Source organism: Semicossyphus pulcher, unplaced genomic scaffold (assembly GCF_022749685.1).
Source record: "Semicossyphus pulcher isolate SPU_LCO1_2020_fin unplaced genomic scaffold, fSemPul1.0.p SCAF_16, whole genome shotgun sequence".
In the NCBI taxonomy this organism is placed as follows: domain Eukaryota; kingdom Metazoa; phylum Chordata; class Actinopteri; order Labriformes; family Labridae; genus Semicossyphus; species Semicossyphus pulcher.
In genome coordinates, this window is record NW_027211670.1 from 11,267,642 (window position 1) to 11,287,401 (window position 19,760).

General features: G+C 44.7%; 2 protein-coding genes across 4 annotated transcripts; one reads left to right on the forward strand and one right to left on the reverse strand.

Annotated features, from left to right (window-relative positions):
• The first annotated feature begins 265 nt into the window (after positions 1-265).
• LOC138593982 (katanin-interacting protein) lies at positions 266-17,187 on the forward strand. Its single transcript, XM_069665068.1, has 28 exons — positions 266-367; positions 918-1,035; positions 2,193-2,281; positions 2,544-2,719; positions 3,136-3,248; positions 3,333-3,434; positions 3,589-3,738; positions 3,952-4,192; positions 4,478-4,609; positions 4,686-4,837; positions 6,020-6,126; positions 6,410-6,506; positions 6,622-6,831; positions 7,246-7,383; positions 8,634-9,477; positions 11,121-11,888; positions 11,975-12,183; positions 12,270-12,348; positions 12,442-12,619; positions 12,810-12,975; positions 13,773-13,939; positions 14,036-14,100; positions 14,277-14,387; positions 14,533-14,672; positions 14,758-14,859; positions 14,937-15,097; positions 15,544-15,629; positions 15,707-17,187. Exons 2-28 carry the CDS (start codon positions 1,024-1,026, stop codon positions 15,763-15,765), a joined length of 4,854 nt encoding a protein of 1,617 aa, XP_069521169.1. The 5' UTR covers positions 266-367; positions 918-1,023; the 3' UTR covers positions 15,766-17,187.
• A 162-nt stretch (positions 17,188-17,349) lies between these two features.
• Positions 17,350-19,283, reverse strand: cox6b1 (cytochrome c oxidase subunit 6B1). 3 transcript variants are annotated; one of them, XM_069664543.1, is made up of 4 exons: positions 19,146-19,283; positions 18,318-18,490; positions 17,870-17,970; positions 17,350-17,603 (listed from the first exon to the last, which is right to left on the reverse strand). In XM_069664543.1, exons 2-4 carry the CDS (start codon positions 18,421-18,423, stop codon positions 17,550-17,552), a joined length of 261 nt encoding a protein of 86 aa, XP_069520644.1. In that variant the 5' UTR covers positions 18,424-18,490; positions 19,146-19,283; the 3' UTR covers positions 17,350-17,549. The 3 variants fall into 3 exon arrangements, with proteins under 3 accessions (XP_069520644.1, XP_069520643.1, XP_069520642.1); XM_069664542.1 differs by having other exon boundaries at positions 18,318-18,458; positions 19,146-19,281; XM_069664541.1 differs by having other exon boundaries at positions 18,318-18,431; positions 19,146-19,280.
• Positions 19,284-19,760: the final 477 nt, after the last annotated feature.

The window sequence follows — 19,760 nt, forward strand, 5'->3', positions numbered from 1 at the left end:
AAACTAGTAAATTCCTCAAAATAAAAATAAAACTACTTATGAACTCGTAAAAGTAACTAAAACTAAACTGACATCAAAACCCAAAATCAAAGACTAAATAAAAATAAAAACTCGCGAAAATTTAAAAACTATAATAACTCTGGTTCAGAGCTCCAGATGTGCGCTTTTGCAGCTCTTGCGTGGATGCTGGAGCTGCAGAGAGGGAGCGGACAGGCTGGGGGCGTGTCCGACACTGATGCAGCTCTCCTCATTGGTGGACAGCTATCCTGGTTACCAACCAACACTTCTCACTGTGCACATGAGAAAACACAGGAAAACTCGTTTATTCCTGTCATAACGATGAATAAAGTAGTGTTTTACGGGGAGGGTAAGTATTTTCAGAAATTTCTGATAACCGAAATAAACGCTGTACGAGAAAATAAGAGCGAAAGCCAGTTTTTGTGTCATTTAATGCTGACCAAATAGCTACATGCTAATGCTAACTAGCTAGTTTGTTATTAGCGTCAATGCTAACGGAGCAGATAGGCTGCTTGCTAACGTTGTCTCTGTTAGGGAGTTAATTTATGCGGTAAACGGTAACATGCAATGGTATTTGAAATTGCAAAAAAGCTATGCTAGCCGTGTAACAATAATATAATCTAAAATGGCTAGCATTTTATCTGTTAATGCTGAAAATATCGATATAACGTCAGATGTCAGCTCCCTGAACATATGGTCAGGTTAAGTTAACGATAGGATGTTTAAATTACCTGGTTAAAATAAGGTGAGTTGCATTTGGCTCGGAAATATCGGATATTATGTTATTTGGTCATCTTCGTCAAGCGGGTGGGGCGACATTTGAAACAAAGAGCATTCAGGGTAATATAGGTTTCATGTCACAGGTAACCTTGGGGTGCGCGTGTGTGTTTCCTCTGCAGGGGGAATTAAACACAACACAGATTTCAATGATTATTCAGAGGATTTCTTGGCCCTCTCCAAAATCTCGGATCGGGTTATGTGAACAGCATCATCCGCAGGCACACAATGGATAACGAGGTAAGCAAAGATCGATTTATGTAATGACTCATCTGCTCAGTCAGGGAGTTCACATCATCTGTCATTTTACTTGATTCATTATATATAAGCTCTATGTTTTTCAGGGGATTACTCGCAACAGTGCATGCAATATTTTACAGCAGACTCTCAGCTGTCTCTTGTTTTTTTTTACACTCTGGCACTAACAAGTACTCTCTGTTCTTCCGTCTAATTTCTCTGCTTCTCTTCTGCTCCTGCCACTGACAGATGCTGTAGCCTAGTTGACTTGTAGAAACTGAGTAAGGGCTTTGTGATTATTTTTCCTCGTCTTGCATGATGGTTTATAAAGCTGGAATGGCATGAGCTGTACGTGACTGTGTTATGCAGACAACTGACAAGACAGGGCTTAAGATGTCGATCTAGATCTTCAAATCTAAGGCAAGCTGAAATATGATGGTCTGATTTAGATCCTTATTTTTGATATTTAACTGGTCTGATTTCATCGAGCATGCTTTTCAAACAGAAATAGTCAGCTGTTTCTCTATCTTTATTTGAGATGTATGATCAGTGTTTCTCAGGGGGGGCTGCACTCTATGTATTATGCAAAACCACATTATTCTGAGATGTAATAGCGCTTGTTTGCACCTCATGAGTACAGTGTAGAACCACCTTTTTAAAGCAGAGCCTGCTTTTATAAGGCATGGATTCATAAAAGTGTTGGAGTTGTTCCCAAGGGATCTTGGCCCGAGCTGAGTCAGTACTTCAACTCAGTTTTTGCAGTACCTTCTGCCACCTTATCTCAGAATTGAGAGTTTGCATGCCTTTAGAGTAAACAAAATAAAGCCACGATCTTGAAATCATCGTGAGACCAAATCATCAGACACAGCTTCAAGGCTGGGTGCGTCATTTACTGCATATTTTCAACCTCATTCACTGACTGAAGGTTTTATTTCCCCTTAGCATGTGCTGTAGTGATGCTTTATGTACTCAAGACTAGAGGAGCAAGTTGTTAGAATACATTTTGTGATGTACACAAGAAAGTAGATATTGTTTACTGTCTGTGAATGTGAATACCCGTACCACAATGGGCTGTATTGTGACAGTTTGTTGTCCTCGAACAGCTGATGTAGGCTTTTCTGGCTGTGCGTGTGTGTGTACTCATACTCGTGTTCTTTAAGGAGTCTCCGACGTGCCAAGGAGAGAAGCTTTCCTCTGCTGTGGATGACACTCTGGATGAATATTTAATCGCCCTCCAGCACAAAAACAGGTGAAGTGTGAGCACAGGCTGCTGGGGAGGGACAGATAGGATTTCAGTGAGGAGAAACAACACACATCACTAATAAGAGCACTGATTGGTTCTTTAATTTGGGACACACTAAATTAGTTTGTGAAACGTGCGTGAGTGGAGATTAAAAATGTATTATTCTGTGAGTCCCACATCTTTAAATGAGTCATCTCAAAACTGTATTTCAATGCCAGGTTTTTATTCATCATTTTCAAGTTTGTCATCAGTTTTCTTTTCTCCTCAGGATCCTAAAGCGCCTTGAAGTCAAAGACCCCAGGGAGATTGAGTTGGAACAGCTTGAGCAAGGTTTTTCCATCTATCTAAACGGAGCCAATGCTGAAGCCAGTCGGAAGCAGCACAAGAGCTCCAACCACAAGTCTGTCTCCTCCTCACATGCTCGGAGATCTGCACGTACAGCAGGTATGCAGCTGCCAGACCAAAATAAACCTACAAACACTCAAAAGTACAAAGTCTTATGTAAGACCTCATGATTCTTTTACCTCTCTGTTGTGCAGGGGGAAATGTTCAGATATTTTTACACATAAGTAGAAGGCAACACATCATACTCTTTTCTTGCTGCTTCTGTCATCCCGAGACCATATGGAGCACCAGCTAATAGCCAACACTCCTCAGTTTGTAGCGCGCATGGCATGATCTCCTGCCCAGTCTTCAGTGAATAAATGATAGTGACAGTTGTAGCTGGCAGCCAGTTCTTGGTTCTTCCTCTCTGTGTGCTGTGGACCATCTGCGTACGTGCTTGTGTGTTCCTTCTCCTCTGAGGCAGCAGTCTACTGCAAGCTGCTCACGTTCCTTTCTGTGCTGTTACTCATCGGCAGATGTCTGTAGAAGCGCCCACCAGCTAACTGAAGATAGCCGTAATCTGGAGCAGACCCACAGGAAGAGAAGCCACACCGCTCCAGGAAAGGTCCAGAGGAAAGAATGGGTGCAGGTAGAGGCTTCGTAATGCTCGCTATTGTATGTGTACTGTCCTTTTGAAAGTACACGTATTGAGTGTTTCCTCTTTTGTTTGCAGGAATCTGTCAGGATACGAACAGAGGAAGGACCAAGTTTGAAAATCTCCCCAGAAAAGCGCTACTCTGAGGATTTCGAGCCCTATGGAAGCGTAGACATGGAGGTAGAGCGAAGACATAACAATGCCTACTAAGCTAGTGTGTGTGGGCGTTTTTTCTAGGGGAGGGGCCATGTGTCAGATGCAGCTGTCTGTACTACTTAGCATCTCTCCATCTCTGCCATTTCCCCTTCATCCAATCACCTTGTGTTTCACACAGAGCTCCAGCCCGCGTTCGCCTCGTAGTCCCCGCTCCCCGAGGGACACCTCCAAGGTGTCACGCTCCTTCAGCTCAAGGCCCGAGAGCCAGGGAGGCCCGGCAAACCAGGAGCACAGTGAGAAGGTTCTACTCAACCTTGAGGAAGTGAAGGTGAGCAGAAGAAGAAATATGCACCTTGTTCTATTTCATCTTGTCAAGGCCACATGAGATGTAGTGAATCATCTAGATTTGTTATATGCTCCTGGGTGTTAATCAGAGCTAGTCTCACAAATCAGGGGAATGCTTTAACTGTCAGAGTGCATGTTTGCGCCTGTGAGTGCTCAGACTGATGACTGTGCATGGATGCGTGCATTTGTTAACTAGGTTCTGCGTAGGAGCCTCGAGGTTAGCATGCGGCGGAGCAACCGCGGCTCAGCGGGGGAGGAGTCAGATGAGGAGTGGGTGGAGGAGCAGATTGAGAGGGAGGAGAGCACTGAGAGTCTGGACGAACTGGGGCTGCCTCTCTCGTCCTCCAAGTCCTCCTCCAACCCTCGGCCCAGCGGCCCCAGCAGCCATATCGACTCTGCAAACCTCATTGTCCTGGACTTTGGACCCTCACCTCAAGGTAGGCTTCAGCTTCCCCTTTAACATGTAAATGTATGATTGATTTTTAGGGTGAGTCTTAGTTGTCTGATGGTTCTATTCTCCACCTTATCTGCTTCATCAGCACTGACCTGTACACATGGAGGCAAAGAGACAAGGACGTTAGCTGTCTGTGCACAGTGCTGTATTAGTCAGCCCATGGGATGTAGAACGGCTTTGAGCCTTTTATGCCCTCAAACTCACACTCACATCATATTATACACCTGATCTAAAATTTTCCCCGTTTCCTTTTGATTTATTTTTTCAGGTCGAAAGCTTGAACGCTCTCTGTCTGCAAAGAGGAAAGAAAGCATTGACAGTTTTATACCCACCAAGCCTATGTTGGTGAAGAGCAAGACATTAGATAGGCCGCCTTCCAAAGACAGCTGGGACGGTCAGAGTAAGTCATTTAATATTTTTGAAATAATGAAATAATGCCTAATTGGGATTTAAAAGCCACATACTTCCTGCTTTAGGGCCAAGGAGTCGAGTGGAGAGGCCCCTGTCAGCAGCCAAAAAGGCTTCCCTTGAGGATCGGGACTCAGACGAGATGGCATGCAGGGTGCGCCAGGCTATCCAGAGAGAGAACGACACCATGCAGACGCCTGAGTTCTTCAGCCGCAACACGGTCTGTATTAACCTCTACTTAACTGTGGCCATTCTTATTAAAACATGTCTCTTTACAGCTAACAGTTGCTTTTATGCAGATCCAAAGTACCTTTACAAGTGTTTCTAATGTGTTTGGGGGGTCATCCAGGTCTTTATGTCCTAATGGCATGCTTGGAGCTTAGTTAGGTGATTGACTTCATCTGGCTACATTGATAAGTATAATTGGGTATCATCTGCATAACGAATGAAAACATATGGAGGTGTTTCCGGGTACTGTTACCTAGAGGAGGCAGATATAAGTTGAATATTAGCGGCCCGAGCATTGAACCTTGTGGAACTCCATAACTAACTTCTGCCTGCACAGAGGACTCATCATTAATGTATACGAACTCAGATTGATGTGATAAAAAGGTTTCATCAGATTAATGTGGTTCCTGTAATGCCAACTAAGTGTTCGAGTCTCTGTAACAGGATGTGATAGTCAATTGCGTGAAATCATCAATTCTTCTAATAATGGTCGAACAGTTCCCAGTGAATATCGAGTACTATTTTTGCTTTAAATTCCCATCTCTAGTATAAAGAGAACCTTGTGTCTGAAGCAATTAAGAGATCATTCGTCATTGTCACCAGTGCTGTCTCCGTGGACTCTGAATCCTGACTGCAAATCCTAAAAATAAACTGTTGTTATGAAGAAAGTCACATCTGATTGGCCGCGGCTTTCTCGAGGATCTTCAAAGAAAGGGAAGGGTAGATTTGGGTCTATAATTAGCCAAGGTGCCTGAAGGAAGAGTGTAGTTTTTTGTATTATAGCTATTTTAAGCGGCTGTGGCACATAACCCTTTGCTAAAGACAGATTGTTAATATGTAGTAAAGAAGTGCTAACTACAGGTAAGACTTTCTTACTCTTGTTGTTGGGGTGGGGGATCAGTGAAGTTAGTTCAGGGCAGATAAACAGTCTAGATATATTTCAGGTTTTAAAACAATTTTTGTCTAATATTTAAAATTGTATCATTAAAGAAGCATGAAGTGATTACTAATGAGGGCTAGGGGGACACATGGCTCAATGGAGCTGTAACTATCCTTGTTGATGAAGCTGTGCTGAAAGGAAACATTGGGTCCTATACAGAAATGTGTTACATATAAGCTCTGCATTTAAAGCTTATGTACCTCTGACCCTCTGTTCTGCCTCCTTTTTATCCAGGGCAGGGGACACCAGATGATGAATGGCTTGGTGCGCCACAACAGCCATGACAAAGACGAGAACGGTGTTACAATGGCAATGCACAGAATAACACTCATGGGCCCCAGGTAAGCTTAAACACACAGATACTGCAAATACATGCCGGCGTCTAAGTGATAGAGGGACACGTGGTTCTTGTAGTGGTAATCTGGCACATCCTGTAATGTCAGAATAAACACAACAGTGGTTTATAGAAACTAAAAGAAACAGAAATTTATGGTGTCCATATCCTCGGACCTTGAGGGACTATTTATCAGTGTGGCTGTGCTCAGCCGTCAATCATCATAAATGGCTGAAGGTCAGGGATAATAGACCAAGCAGCAGAGCTGATGGCGTCATCCTTCTGTTCAGGCAGCAACAGAAGCTGCTGAAAGCCTTGGAGAAACTTGAAGCAGGACCCGGCTACAACATTGCTCAGAGTGTCAAAACAGACTCCATCAAGCAGCCAGTGAGTCAGTCACACCGTCTCGCACTTCAGAATGAATTATCCCGATGCTGCTCGGGTGTGATGGAGACATACGCGCCGCAGAAGCACTTGTCAATGTTATGTGTTGTCGTTGCAGAGACGGCGGGCCTCGTCAGAGGTCACACCCGCGTTGTATGTTACCATGGAGATCCTGTCGAACTGGGGGAACGCTTTGCAGGTGGGGCTGACTGAGTTGCAGTTCTTCTGCCTCAGGAACAAGAAGCTTTATGTTTCGCCCCACGACTTAGACATCAGGAATGCTGACTACCCCGGGAATCTGGGCACGCTTGTCAACGGAAAGGTGAAGGTCAGTCTGTGCTGCCTGCCTCCTGCATCCTGTTGGAATAATATCTGCCACTCAAATTCAATCTGATAGTATACATGGAAATTTAGCTATATATAACCTGCATCACATGTTCCCATCACATTAGCAGAGTATCTTTAGATAAAATTGAAAGTACAGTGAGCCTTCTCCCTGCGGATATTTTAACTTGTCATAGTAGGAACAGATCAGGTACAACAAATAACATAAAGTATGACTGTCCTTTTTATTGTCCCAGTAGTTAATGCCAGTAAACGTGCAGGCAATTTTGGAAACCTAAATGGCCATCAAAAATATCATGAATTACACGTTTGCTTGTGTACGTGTCTGTTATGTACTATTAACATCAACACAGTATTTGCTTAGTATTCAATTTGGTGTCTTCTGCTGTATTGACAGACGACCAAAGAGCGTCACATGTGGACATGTCCGTTCCACCCTCCTGTCCAGCTCTACTTCATCATCAGGAACACGGAGCGCTCCCCTGACTTTGGAATTTCTCGCATCAAAATCTGGAACTACAACAAAAGCCTGAATGTATGTGCTTTTAGTGTTTGTTTAGGCGTCATTACAGTTTTGTTTAAAGAGGGGGTATTGTGCTGTTTCACATTTTAACACATATATATAATGTTACAATGTTGGGTGTCCAAACTAAACGTGGGTGAAGTTTCAAATCTGTAGGTAAAAGTATGTTAGAGTAATCCCCAGGCCTCTCAGCTCAGTCTGCAGGCAGCGGTGAACGCCAAGCTGTTTTTTTCTACACGCTGCACTTTGTGATGTCACAAATTTCTTCGCAGCAGCCTTTTCGACATCAAAAAGTGCAGCCTCAGCAGGTTTCGGACAGCTGGCCAATCAGAAGAAAGCAGGCTTGCAGGGGCGGGGTTTCTTAAAGGGGCAGAGCTGACTGAGTGGTTTCAGGCACAGGCTGTATGCGGGCCTGCACAGAGCACCAGTGTGAGAAAATGAGGAGTTTGTTTAACTGTAAATTATGCTCAGCTACTCCACAGGTATGACAGAGTGAAATATGAAGTTTAAAATGAACATAATACCCCCCCTTTAATTTCAGTTTTATTCGACATGTGTTCAACACAAGTGCAATCAGCGCCACACTTTGTTTCATTTAGCGCCCTCTCTAGTTTACAGATATTTAATCAGGGTTTACTCGATCTCATAAATCCAACATGCCTGTGTGTTGTCACTTTACTACATAAGACTACATAGGCGCGATCGTGTGGGGGTGTGGTTTGTTTTAACAGTGGTTGGCCGAGCTGCCAGTCAGCCTGTCCAAATGTAGAACAGAGAGAGATTAGCCCCAGAGGATTAGCGCTAAAGGGAAACGTGGGCTTCTGCCTCTCAACCTCACTGCTGCTCATACATACAAAGACCCCACTGTGTCTCTTTCTATGTTACTCCAGCTATCTAGATGATTTGATGTCTTGACCCTGGAAGGTAAGGAGCTTTTGGTGCGAAACAGGGTCTAGTTTAACCTGGGTTAAAGTGGTTTACTGCCTAGAGGTACTAACAGATTGAGTTGATCTTTCGCAGCAGCCATGACTTGGTGTCTGTGAGAGGACTAATAACTACTAGCCCAAACCCAAATCCTGTTGCTGTTTGAATCGTTTGCATCTCATGTGTTAACTTAAATGTGTAAGAGTTATTTTGTGTATGTGCCGGATATTGAAATGTTAAATAATTGTGCATTTTGTAGCCAACTGGGTGCAAAAAAGCTTTGTTATGCAAACTGTTGCATGACTTTTAGGTTAATTGAAGCTTTGTTTTGTTTGCAGGATCTTGACATCGGTGCACGGCATATTAAGCTGTATTTGAACAGCACGTTGGTGTTTGAAGGCGAGCTGGAGAAGGGCTGCGGCAACCAGGTCTTTGACTACAGCACCGCGATTGACCTCCAGGATTTCCAGGTCTCAGACTCCTTGTTTTCCAGCCCTGTGTCTTCAGGTCACAGTCTGCGGGGTGCCAGCCCCCAGCGCCATGAGGACAGGAAAGGTGTGGAGGGCAGCAGCACCCAGCGACACCAAAACTCCTATCCACAGCCGTCAGACGCAGCAGGCCAGGCTATGACAGACATGCAGCAGAAATCACATACACCTCTACCGCCCATCCCTTCCTCATCCTCCGCTCACCACTCCTCCACACAAAGAAACTCCTTTGATCTGTCAGAGGAGCCTCTCTCTCTCAAGCAGCACGTGGAGCAGGCCGCACCCATGGAGCAGACAGTCACCACCCAGCCGTCCTCATCACGGGTGGCCCCACAGTGGCTGCAGCCCCTGAACAGAGGAGCTCCAGAGGGTTGTGAGGCCAGCAGGGAGAGACCCCGGTGGCTGGTGCCCCATCACTCTGCCGAGCCCAAATCTCCGGCAGCCTCGTCGTCTTCAATGCTCCCGGAGCTGTCGTGTAACCCGGGACGAGTTTGCAGGGGGACGGAGAGGACGGCGAACGGGGGTCAGTGGAAGGCTAACTCTTTGGATCTGAGCTGCGACCTGCTGGAGGAGCTCGCAGAACAAAAACCTGACAGGCCAATCAGCGGACGCAGGAGCTCATTTCGAAACACTGCAGTCGGTGCCAGACCAACGGAGGAGCAGCAGCTCAGAGCTTCAGCACTGATAAACACAGGTAGGACAGACCACTACCTCACAGTAATGATAGTTTAACTCAGGAACTTTTTATATATGATTATTTTATCCTTGTTCTATTTTTGTGCTGTATTTCAACAATTATTTCATCATGGTCTGGGAGAATACTAGATTCTGATTGGCTGCAGGGTGTCATATAACTACTATGAAGTCGTTCCGGTTAAACTGTCCATTAACTATGCATTAATGTTTACGTATCAGTCTGTATATAACATGAGTTACTATAGCAACAGGGACATTGTGAAAGCCTACTTTTACATTTCTTGAACGCAGTAACAACCATAAGGAATTTTAACATTTATTTTAACCTTTTTGGAAATTATGAAAACTCTGATGGGAAAAGTGAGAATCTTTTATTGATTATGACACTGAATGCAATCCTGAGCGTGCCCACAGGATGGTGACTGTAACACACAAGCAGCAACATGAACGCTGCACCTTCTGATACTTTGGACCGCATAAGCGATCACCTCACATCCCGACAGTACAGATGGCTGATCAATTGTTTGCTTAAATATTGATATTGATGTGGGGACAATAATGTGGCTGGTTTGCTGGGGAGTCTTGTTTTTTTAACAAACCGTAAAATCACGCCATATGCCGCCATATGCAGTGTTATGACTTAGAACCTGGATAGCATAGAAATGTCTTCTGTTAAGTTGTGTCTAAGATCCTGTCTATTGAGTGGAGTACAGAGAAAGGCTTCCATTGCATTAGATTGAATCTGGATGGTAATGGTTTTTTCTATTGCTCCTATAGCACAGCACACACTAACAGATTGATTCACCTTTAGAGTAAACAAACATGACGACGACGGGCAGGGAGAATTGGCGATGATAGTTTTTGGACTTTGTACTGAAAATTCAGGAAGAAAAAAGAACAAACTGTGGATGAAGTCATGGAGACGGCGTGAACATGGACTGTACATGTTACCTTATGCTCCCTGTTTGCTTTTGTTGCCATGGCTGCGGTTGTTGTGCTTCCTCCGCCAGTCAGCGTGCTTCCTGATTGGCTATCGTTTAGTTCCATGTGACAATCCACAGAGTGTGTGATCGGCTGTCCTCTGTGTTCCTCCCACACAACAGGATATCGGACGATTTCAAATTGTAAATATTAAACATGTTCAATATTTACGATTTGAAATCGTATGCCGGCCTTCCGAGCAGATCGGGGGAAGTAAAATCACTCTTAACAGACCTCACACCTCAGAACATCTGGAGAGATCATCTTTAGAACCCTCAAAAAACGGGACTTTACTTACGATTGTCGGAAGTCGCCCAAAATCGGCTTGATTATCTTTTAGTGTGAACCCCGCATTAGTCAAACCCTCCAGTACCAGGAAAACAGAGTTTTTAATGCAGGCGTATAAACATATGCTAATTGTCTTATTTCATTCTTTAGCAAGTGACCATGGTACAAGCTGTATAATGCCCTTTGAGGTGTCCATAATCTGGTATTAATCAATAAGGTGTGAAGGAGGGTTTCTTATGTGGAGACACCTTTGACATGGTTGCCATGACACCCTGCATTATCCCTTAGTTAATCAGTCTACAGGGATAGACAGATTTTCTTATTGCCTGCTGCTTGTAAGTAATAACTAGTGAATCTTTGGTTATTCTCCAGAGGAGCCGTTGTCCCTGGTGAGCACCAGCAGGAGACAGAACACCTCTCGATCGAAGCTGCACAGCCAACAGGACGACACCCTCATGGAGTCCTGGGACTCTCTCACTAAGTTCAACCAGTGCCAGCGTGGACGCATCTCCAACATGGGCTTCGAGGGCGACATCTTCGATGAGTTCCTCCAGCGTCAGGGACGAGGGCCAACCACGGTCCCAGTGAGCCCCACCACAGCGCCCAGGAGCCCACTCTCCTCCATGACCACTCAGGGGGCGCTGTGTGAAAACCCTGATGACGATCCATCCATGGAGCGGGAGGACGACTTTGAGATCCCGGTGTTGCCCCAGGGCCAGAGGCTGGTCATCAACATCCTGTCCACCTGGGGCGACCGTCACTACGTCGGCCTCAACGGACTTGAAGTGTTCAGCTCCAGTGGTGAGCCCCTTCAGCCGGCTCACATCCGCGCTGACCCTCCAGACATCAACATCCTCCCTGCGTACGGCAAAGATCCACGCGTGATCACTAACTTGATCAATGGCGTCAATCGTACTCAGGATGACATGCATCTGTGGCTCGCACCGTTCACCCCCGATTGCAACCACACCATCTTCCTGGACTTTGGAGCTCTCTACCAGGTGGCCATGATCCGCGTGTGGAACTACAACAAGTCACGCATCCACTCCTTCAGAGGGGTGAAGGAGGTGGAAATGCTGCTGGATGGACGGTGCATCTTCAGGGGCGAGATCGCCAAAGCCTCTGGGACCCTCTCTGGAGGTAGCGGAACAAAAACAGCCTCACAAGTTTATACTCTCCTGTGTTTGATCTTTTCATTTCATTACCTCACTCTGCTCTCATTTCAGGCTTGGACCAGTTTGGCGACACCATCCTGTTCACCACTGACGATGAGATCCTGGAGGCCATGTCTCGTTATGATGAAACCTTCCTCAGTGAAGGCGAGGGTCCCGAGGGCCTGGCGTGTGAGGAGGAGCTGCAGAGACCACGCACCGCTGACGGAGAGGGAGAGGAGAGACCCTTCACGCAGGCCGGCTTCCGAGAGGAAGACCTCCAAGTAAGTACAACGAGCAAATATCCACCACACCATCAACAGAATATATTACACAATTATGCTGTTAATTTGTTCCCTTGTTCTCTTAGTTGAAACTCCACCTCAACCCCACTGTGAGCCAGTCTGAGGAGAACATGGAGCAAAATCCTGGGATGTTCACTGGAAAGTGTGAGTAGATAATCCACAACTTGTAATCACATGTTCACTTAATCTTTTTGTTGTTGTTTGGACACTTCCAACATGTGTCTCTTTCCACCCCAGGCCTTAGGCTAGAGCTGGTGTTGACTTGGGGAGACTCCCACTACATGGGCCTGACAGGGCTGGAGGTGGTCGGGAAGGATGGAGAGAGTTTACCTTTAGACCTCAGTATGATGGCCGCCTCACCCAGAGACCTCAACGACCTGCCTGACTATGGAAACGACCTGCGAACACTTGATAAGTACGTAGGAACTGTACTGGTTTTTACTTCGTATGTGTTGTAGTAGTAGAATAACCCTAATTGCTGTCTCTGCAATCTTCGTATACATTTCCACATCCTCTTTCCTCCCTTACCCTGCTCTCAAGAAAATTCTAATCTAATCCAAAATTAAAATAATGTGTGTGTGCGTGTGTGTGTTTTGATTACTCAGGCTTATAGATGGTCACAATATAACCAGTGATGACCAGCACATGTGGCTGATCCCTTTCTCCTATGGAGAGCCCCACGTCTTAACCATAACGTTCAACAAGATCCAGACCATCGCCGGACTCCGAATCTGGAACTACAACAAGTCCCCTGAGGACTCTTACAGAGGGGTGAGACACTTTTCTCTCAGGTCAAAACTATTGAGGTGCAGTCGATACAAGAGACCAGTGCATGTTCCCTTTAACTGATGATGAGAGTAAACTACAGATTAAACTGTGAAACGGCTATTATGATAGCCACAGATCAGTTGATGTTTTTGGAAGGCATGGATATTTTCTTACATTTAAAGGAGCAGTTCGCCCCTGGAAAAAGCCACTGTCAGTGAAAAGCTGGTGTGCTCTGTAATAGATAAGTAATAATCATTTAAATTGTCACCACAGCTGTAGAGAATGTTGTGCAAACAGCTTTTGGTTTCGGCCATTCTACATTCCTACAACACCCAGCATGCATTGCGCCCCTCCCTCAGAAAGGAACGCTGGAGTAAAATACTACCGTTTCGCTGCGAGCAATGGCTCAGAGCGGTACAGAATCTAAAATACGACGAGATATACCGGTGGTTCATCTAAAAAAATGTACATTTCAAACTAAAGATTTTGAACGAGACATGACATTGGAGGCAGGCATCCTAGATTGGAAAAGTGTAGTTTAGCAAGCTCCCCGGCCTCCACCAGATGACGTGTTTTACGTAGTCTGGTGAAGGTTTTCCGGGGCCCATTGGAGAAGCAGATAGCGTCCTCCAAAGGCACAGAGGCAAATTGCATTTTTTTCCTATCCTAATGGCATCAGCTCCCCATAATAAAATTATAGGACTGAGGTTGAAAATCAGCGAACTGGCCCTTTTACACAATTCTGTGCAGGAGACTTTAAATGACAACATTCATGTTGAAAATCTACATCTTTGGTTCAGGTGAAGGTGATCCACCTGTTCATGGATGATGTCCCCATCTCCCCGGCCGAGGGCTTCCTGATCAGGAAGGGACCAGGAAACTGTCACTTTGACTTTGCCCAGGAGATCCTCTTTGTAGACTTCCTCCAGAAACCCGCCGACAGCAAGGGTGCAGAGGACTTCCACAAGTAGGAGCCACACTTTGAATAAACGCGCTGTTATTTCAGTAGTAGAGTATAAAATCTGCCTGTTACTAATTAACAGTGTTGATGTGTCTATTTCAGAGGAAGCTCTAAGAAACAGGAACAGGCCAGTATGGACTATGAAGCTCCCATCATGCCTTGTGGATGTATCCTTCACTCATATTTTCCTGTTTGATAGAAGACATTATTTGTTCCATTTTTACATGTTTAAAGACGCCCTAAAATATGGATATAAGTAGGTCTCTATAAAGTAAATAGGGAGGGCCTTCGGACACAGCCCACGCCTGTACATGTTGTTTATTCCTTGACCTTCACCTGTCAGTCATCTTCCAGCTGCAGCTGTTAACAACCTGGGGAGACCCGTACTACATCGGCTTGAATGGCGTCGAATTTTACAACCAGAACCACGAGAAGATCAGCCTCAGTGACAACAGTATCCTATCTCATCAAACATATACTCTCTTCCCAGGCTGCGATATGTCTAGCAGCAAACACAGGCAACAATCAGGCTGTAAATCAAGTGAAGAAGTTTTAATAGGTATAAATCTGTGTCAGCTCCTCAACACTACATCCACCAGACATCGCTGCTTTTCCAGACAGCGTGAACGTACTGGACAGTGTGAGCGGTGACGTGAGGACTCCAGATAAATTAATAGACTGCGTGAACAGCACCAACGATGGACGGCACATGTGGTTAGCCCCGGTGCTTCCAGGACTGGTGAGGACATGAGAGAGAGAGATTAAGTGGCCGTCAGATAACACGCTCAGTTAAGAGTCAAAGTGTTTTGATTGTTTCCACTCAGGTGAACCGTGTGTACGTCATCTTTGATCAGCCGGTGACAGTCTCCATGATCAAACTGTGGAACTACTCAAAGACGCCACAGAGGGGAGTAAAGGAGTTTGGGGTGAGCATGTCTGACTGCTGTGAACTCATCGCTGTTTCTGTTTTAGACCTGATGTAAAAATGTGTGTGTGTGTTTAGCTGCTGGTGGACGACCTCCTGGTGTATAACGGCATCTTGGACAGTGTGAGCCACGTGTCACGAGGCATTCTGCCCACCTGTGATCCAGTGGTGCCCTACCACACAATCCTGTTCACGGACAACGCCTACATCGCACACCGTGAGAGGAACACTGTCATCAGGTAGCCTGGATTTTAGATGATGTACATGTATGATTGGAGGAATAAATTAAAGTCTATGAAGTCCAAAGAAATTGATTGAAAACAGACGGTTAGATTCAGCCTCGCTGTCCCAAAGTAGTTACTTGTTTAAACACAGATGTGCTCTTGTCCACCTCAGCCCCCGAGGCAGCAGACACTACCAACAGTGAGTAACAGAGCCCCGTGTCAGCACCTCCCTGTGGTCGATCCCTGTATTGAAGACTCCTCCCACACCCTCCTTACCCCCATCTCTCTCCCTCGTCTCTCTCCTTCCTCTTTAGCCCCATCCTCGGTCTCAAGGCCCGGACCTGGCGGCTTCAAGCCTTTGTCATCAGTCCGACCTCCATTTGGTGTCGTTCCCCTGCTTCAGTTTCTTATCAGGAACAACACATTGACTTGCTCCTGCTTTGTCTGTGTCTGTGTTGCAGTAACTATGTGGAGGATCAGGATGTGAAGATGACCAACGAGAACCAGATAGTCCATCACAACAAGAAGAAGCAGACGGCAGATCCAGGTGAGTCCAGCTCAAGTAAGTGTCAAAATGCATCGCCCTAATTCTTGACTAATCATATTTATCCTGCCTAATTTTAGCTCTTCGGCCTAAAACCTGCATGACTGATGGTGGGAAACATGGAAAGAGGAGGTACTGACAGAAACCGCACTGAATGGGAGAAACTACGGCTGACTTTTTCGGCTCGCTTTCTGGTGGCTGACTTTTGAAAACCTCCCAGAGGGGGTCAATAATTGTGGCTTCACAGTGGCTCACATGGTGGCTCACATGGTCCACACTGAAGAGGACGGAGCTCGCACCGGGTCTGCACACGCTCTCCTCTTTCCCTTGCGATGAAAACACACAGTGAAATATGTCAACATGTGTGAACAGGTACTGTTTGGCTGCGCCCGGTCGTCCCTCACACAGTGCCAGGATGAATCTGTGAGGCTTTTAATCAGCCCTATTATCGTGCCTAGTACTCAACACTATATATGTGGCTGCTACTTGTGACTTTGTGCTGCATATTTAATGCTGCTTGTGGAGTTTTAATACTAAAAAAATAAGGGGGGAAACAGCTCTTAGGCAACACTCTCAGATCAGGATGTGGCCACTTTATTAGTGGATTTTATCCACTGATGAGCCTACAGGATCAGCTCTTTGCCTGCTGGCTATGAGAACTGACTGACACTCCCGCCAGTGCACCAACCAATCCTAATGCTATGCACACACTCATTTATATCTATTAGTAATTTATATCTGTTGGCTAATATATTTCAAAGCCTCTTGGTTTTACTCCAAAGAGGTTTACACCTTAAGGAGGTTTATATCGGTGGGTACACTTGTAGTTACAGACAGAACAGTGGATTTTTGTACATTAAATAAAACACAAAGTGAAGCTTCAGACTCCACACTTCATATTTCACCATCACAAAAACATTAGGTCAGGATATTTTTTCTGCTTCGCATCAGGTAGAAAAACACGTTTGCAATCAAAGTGACCTTTATCGAAGTTGCTACACACGGTAGGTAGTTTTGGAGGCAAACACTTCCTGAGCCAGTTAAAGCAGTTTTAGTCTTCAGGTTGAACATTTAAAAACATTTTCCAGCTTAGATTTTGAGTAGATTCAGCAACAGGCAACTTCTAATATGCAAATACTATAACCTTACCTCAAATTGAGACGAGTGATCTTTAAAAAGGGATTTATCCGATTCTACCTTCACTATTATACTCGGTGTTGTGCTATTCATTCAATATTTACTGTACTAACTTGTTGCATGAGTAGTCTCTTCAGCGCTCGCTGCTGTTATCATCCTTTAATGGTTTTGTTTTGAGGGGTTTTTAATGCTGCTTCGGTGAGCCCCGATATAAACGACTTCACACTCCTTACTGATGGGAGTTACTTGTAAATGAAATGCAGTTTTATGTATTAATTTCAGTGCGTCGCACAGCAACGACAGTCGTCGCCCTGGTGGTGGCTGTTAATGTGTGTGCGACATTTAGTGTTTTGAAATATTTAATTATTTTTCTAATCTTGATTATATATGTATATTTGATGTAGGTTTATTTCAATGAATAAAATTTAAAAATGTACTTGTTTACTTCTTTTTTTTTTACCAGATTGAGCAGCTCAACAAGTCCTTACACGTCCTCACTTTACCCCAAACTGTTCTGACTTTAAACAAACACTCTGCTGGGATAAACAGCTTTTTGCAAAGGAACAAACAGAGAGGACAATCGAGCTACTTGAACATCTCCTGAGATACTTTAATACACAAACTCGGCTGCACATTTCATGGTATTAGTACGGAATGACCATTGAGTTACAGGGCAGAGCATCAGTAGTAATAAGGCGGTGATGGAGCGACGTCGTCTCCCACCATTTAAACATTTAGCTGAAAGGGTTACATCTTTGCGGACCCACAGCTTTGGACATGGCAGTCTTAGATTTTCCCTGGGAAGATCCCCTCGTCTCTCTGGTCATCCCATTTCTGGACCTAAATGGACAAAAAATTCAGAGGGGAACTTAGTGCCTTTTTTTTAAATTCACATGGGGTCAGAAATGACTTTTTTTTTTACATCAGGCTCTTCATGTTTTGACTGAGGACGGAGCAGGGACCACAGGAATTTGAGGGATGATAAAGTTGTTTGACCCGAGCTAAACAAACACGGCCCACATATGGAGAGAGTACCCTGTATATTCTGCAGCTATTTTTGGACAGCGGTTTCTCATTAAAACGGTTGTTATTAGAGTTTTTTTTACCCAGGACAGGGGGCAGAGGGACTTGTAGACCCTCTTGTACCAGTCACAGGGGGCTATGTCCACTCCTTTAGCGTCCAGGGCTTTCTGGCATCTGTGGTAGTCTGTTGATATAGAAACAAAAACAAAACAATGATCCATATTTACAGAATCCCTTGGCTTTAATCCAGGTGTTTCAGGAGGGGTCGAGATTATCTCAAGTCCAGAGGTCAGGGATCAACAAGTCTGGTGAGCTGTGTTAGGTTTAAAAAAGGCATTCAGTATTCAACCTGACCTAGATTCATTGCATTATTGATAAAGGTTTAATAATACAACATACACTACTATCTATATGGCTCATCACCTCTTCATAGCTCAAATGTATTGCTGTATTTGTATTTGTTTTCATTAGAGCTGGAAAGAAACGTCTAGACCCCCAGCTGACTGCTCTGACCTTGACACACTGTCTTACCCATGTAGTTGGACCAGCAGTTCCTGGTCTGGTTCTGGTTGGGGAATCTGGAGTCAAAGGGGGCAGTGCGATATTTCTCAAGTTTGGTCTGAATGTCCTCGGCCATCTTCACCTCTGTCAAGACAAAATCTTCAATGGATGCTGCAGGGCGCACAAGAAAACGCGTTTTTTTTCTGGCAGCAAAGGAAACAAATGTGTGAAACAGAGCCAGACTGATGTGAAATCACCTACAGTTTTATCCCAGGTATGCAGATAAGAGATTTGAATGTGATACAAGTCAAAGTGCTATAGCTGTTGATGCGTACAGACTACACCAGCACCGCCGGCGGCGGACTATTTTTGGGGGGGATTTAGGGTGCTGCATGCGGCAGTGCAAAGATGTTTCTAGAAATGTGGAGCTTCCGTCAAATAATTCTTCCGCGGAACAAATTAACCGTGAAACACATGAATATAAACACGATCGGATATCAAACCAGCGCCTTATAATGGTAACATTACCGCAGAAATGAGACAACCTAATACGGAAATAACAATGTTGAACGATATTGGCAGGCGGCCTATCAATATCCTCATTCAACAAGCCTTTATAAACCTGGTTTCTGTTTCTATTTTAATACAAACAGGCAGTACGCTACTTATTCAACGTTATTAATTGCCATTACAAGGTAAAATACAGCTGTGGATAAAACTACGACACAAATTTAAATAAGTGTAACAATTAAAATTAGTGTTACTTCCTTCAAAATGTCAACATACTCTAAATTGTGATACATTTCTGAAGATAATTTTTACAGACTAAAAAATAAAAGACATGCGAGCAGACGTTACCTCTGTAGCAGTTGCTGGCTCGAGCTCAAAGTGACTTTTATACCGGACAGGGAAAGTGTCTCGTTCCTCCAATAAGGTATGTGCGCCCCACGCGCGCGCTCCGCTCTGGGTATCGCAGCCGTGCAGTCTTATCATAATGGTATGGCGGACACAGGTCACATTGAAATGACAGACAGACGCACACACACAGGGCTCAGATTACTTCTGCAGGTATTCGTGTAATGATGTGCGGGTATTGAGATGAACTAGGACATAATAGGAGTAGCTTATATGTGTTTTATATTGTTTAATTTAATGTTTGGCATATAGTAGTGAACGTTTCTTCTCTAAGCGGAAGTATTCTGCCTTTCAGTGAAATGGTTAATCATTGACAGATGCGCACTAATCATTTTAGATATCATGGGTAGCTTTTGAAGAAAATGATTTGGGTAAAGGAAGCAGTGTGTTTTATTCTTATTCAAACAAATAAATATCGAATGGGCAGCTCCAAAGCTCAGTTAGTCCAAACCAGGAACTCTGTCTAGGAAACAGAACTGCCAGGGCATGTGAGGACCGCGATTTCTGTTTATGGGTCGAATAAAATGTACAACAGGTGAATCGAGGCTGAGTGGATAG

Coding starts and splice junctions, on each gene's coding strand:
- LOC138593982 (XM_069665068.1), top strand. Junction 4,193..4,477: donor CTTTGGACCCTCACCTCAAG/GTAGGCTTCAGC, acceptor TTATTTTTTCAG/GTCGAAAGCTTGAACGCTCT. Junction 6,127..6,409: donor ATAACACTCATGGGCCCCAG/GTAAGCTTAAAC, acceptor CCTTCTGTTCAG/GCAGCAACAGAAGCTGCTGA.
- cox6b1 (XM_069664543.1), bottom strand. CDS start 18,423: ATGGCCGAGGACATTCAGACCAAACTTGAGAAATATCGCACTGCCCCC. Junction 17,971..18,317: donor CTGCTGGTCCAACTACATGG/GTAAGACAGTGT, acceptor CTATATCAACAG/ACTACCACAGATGCCAGAAA. Junction 17,604..17,869: donor CCCTCTGCCCCCTGTCCTGG/GTAAAAAAAACT, acceptor TTGTCCATTTAG/GTCCAGAAATGGGATGACCA.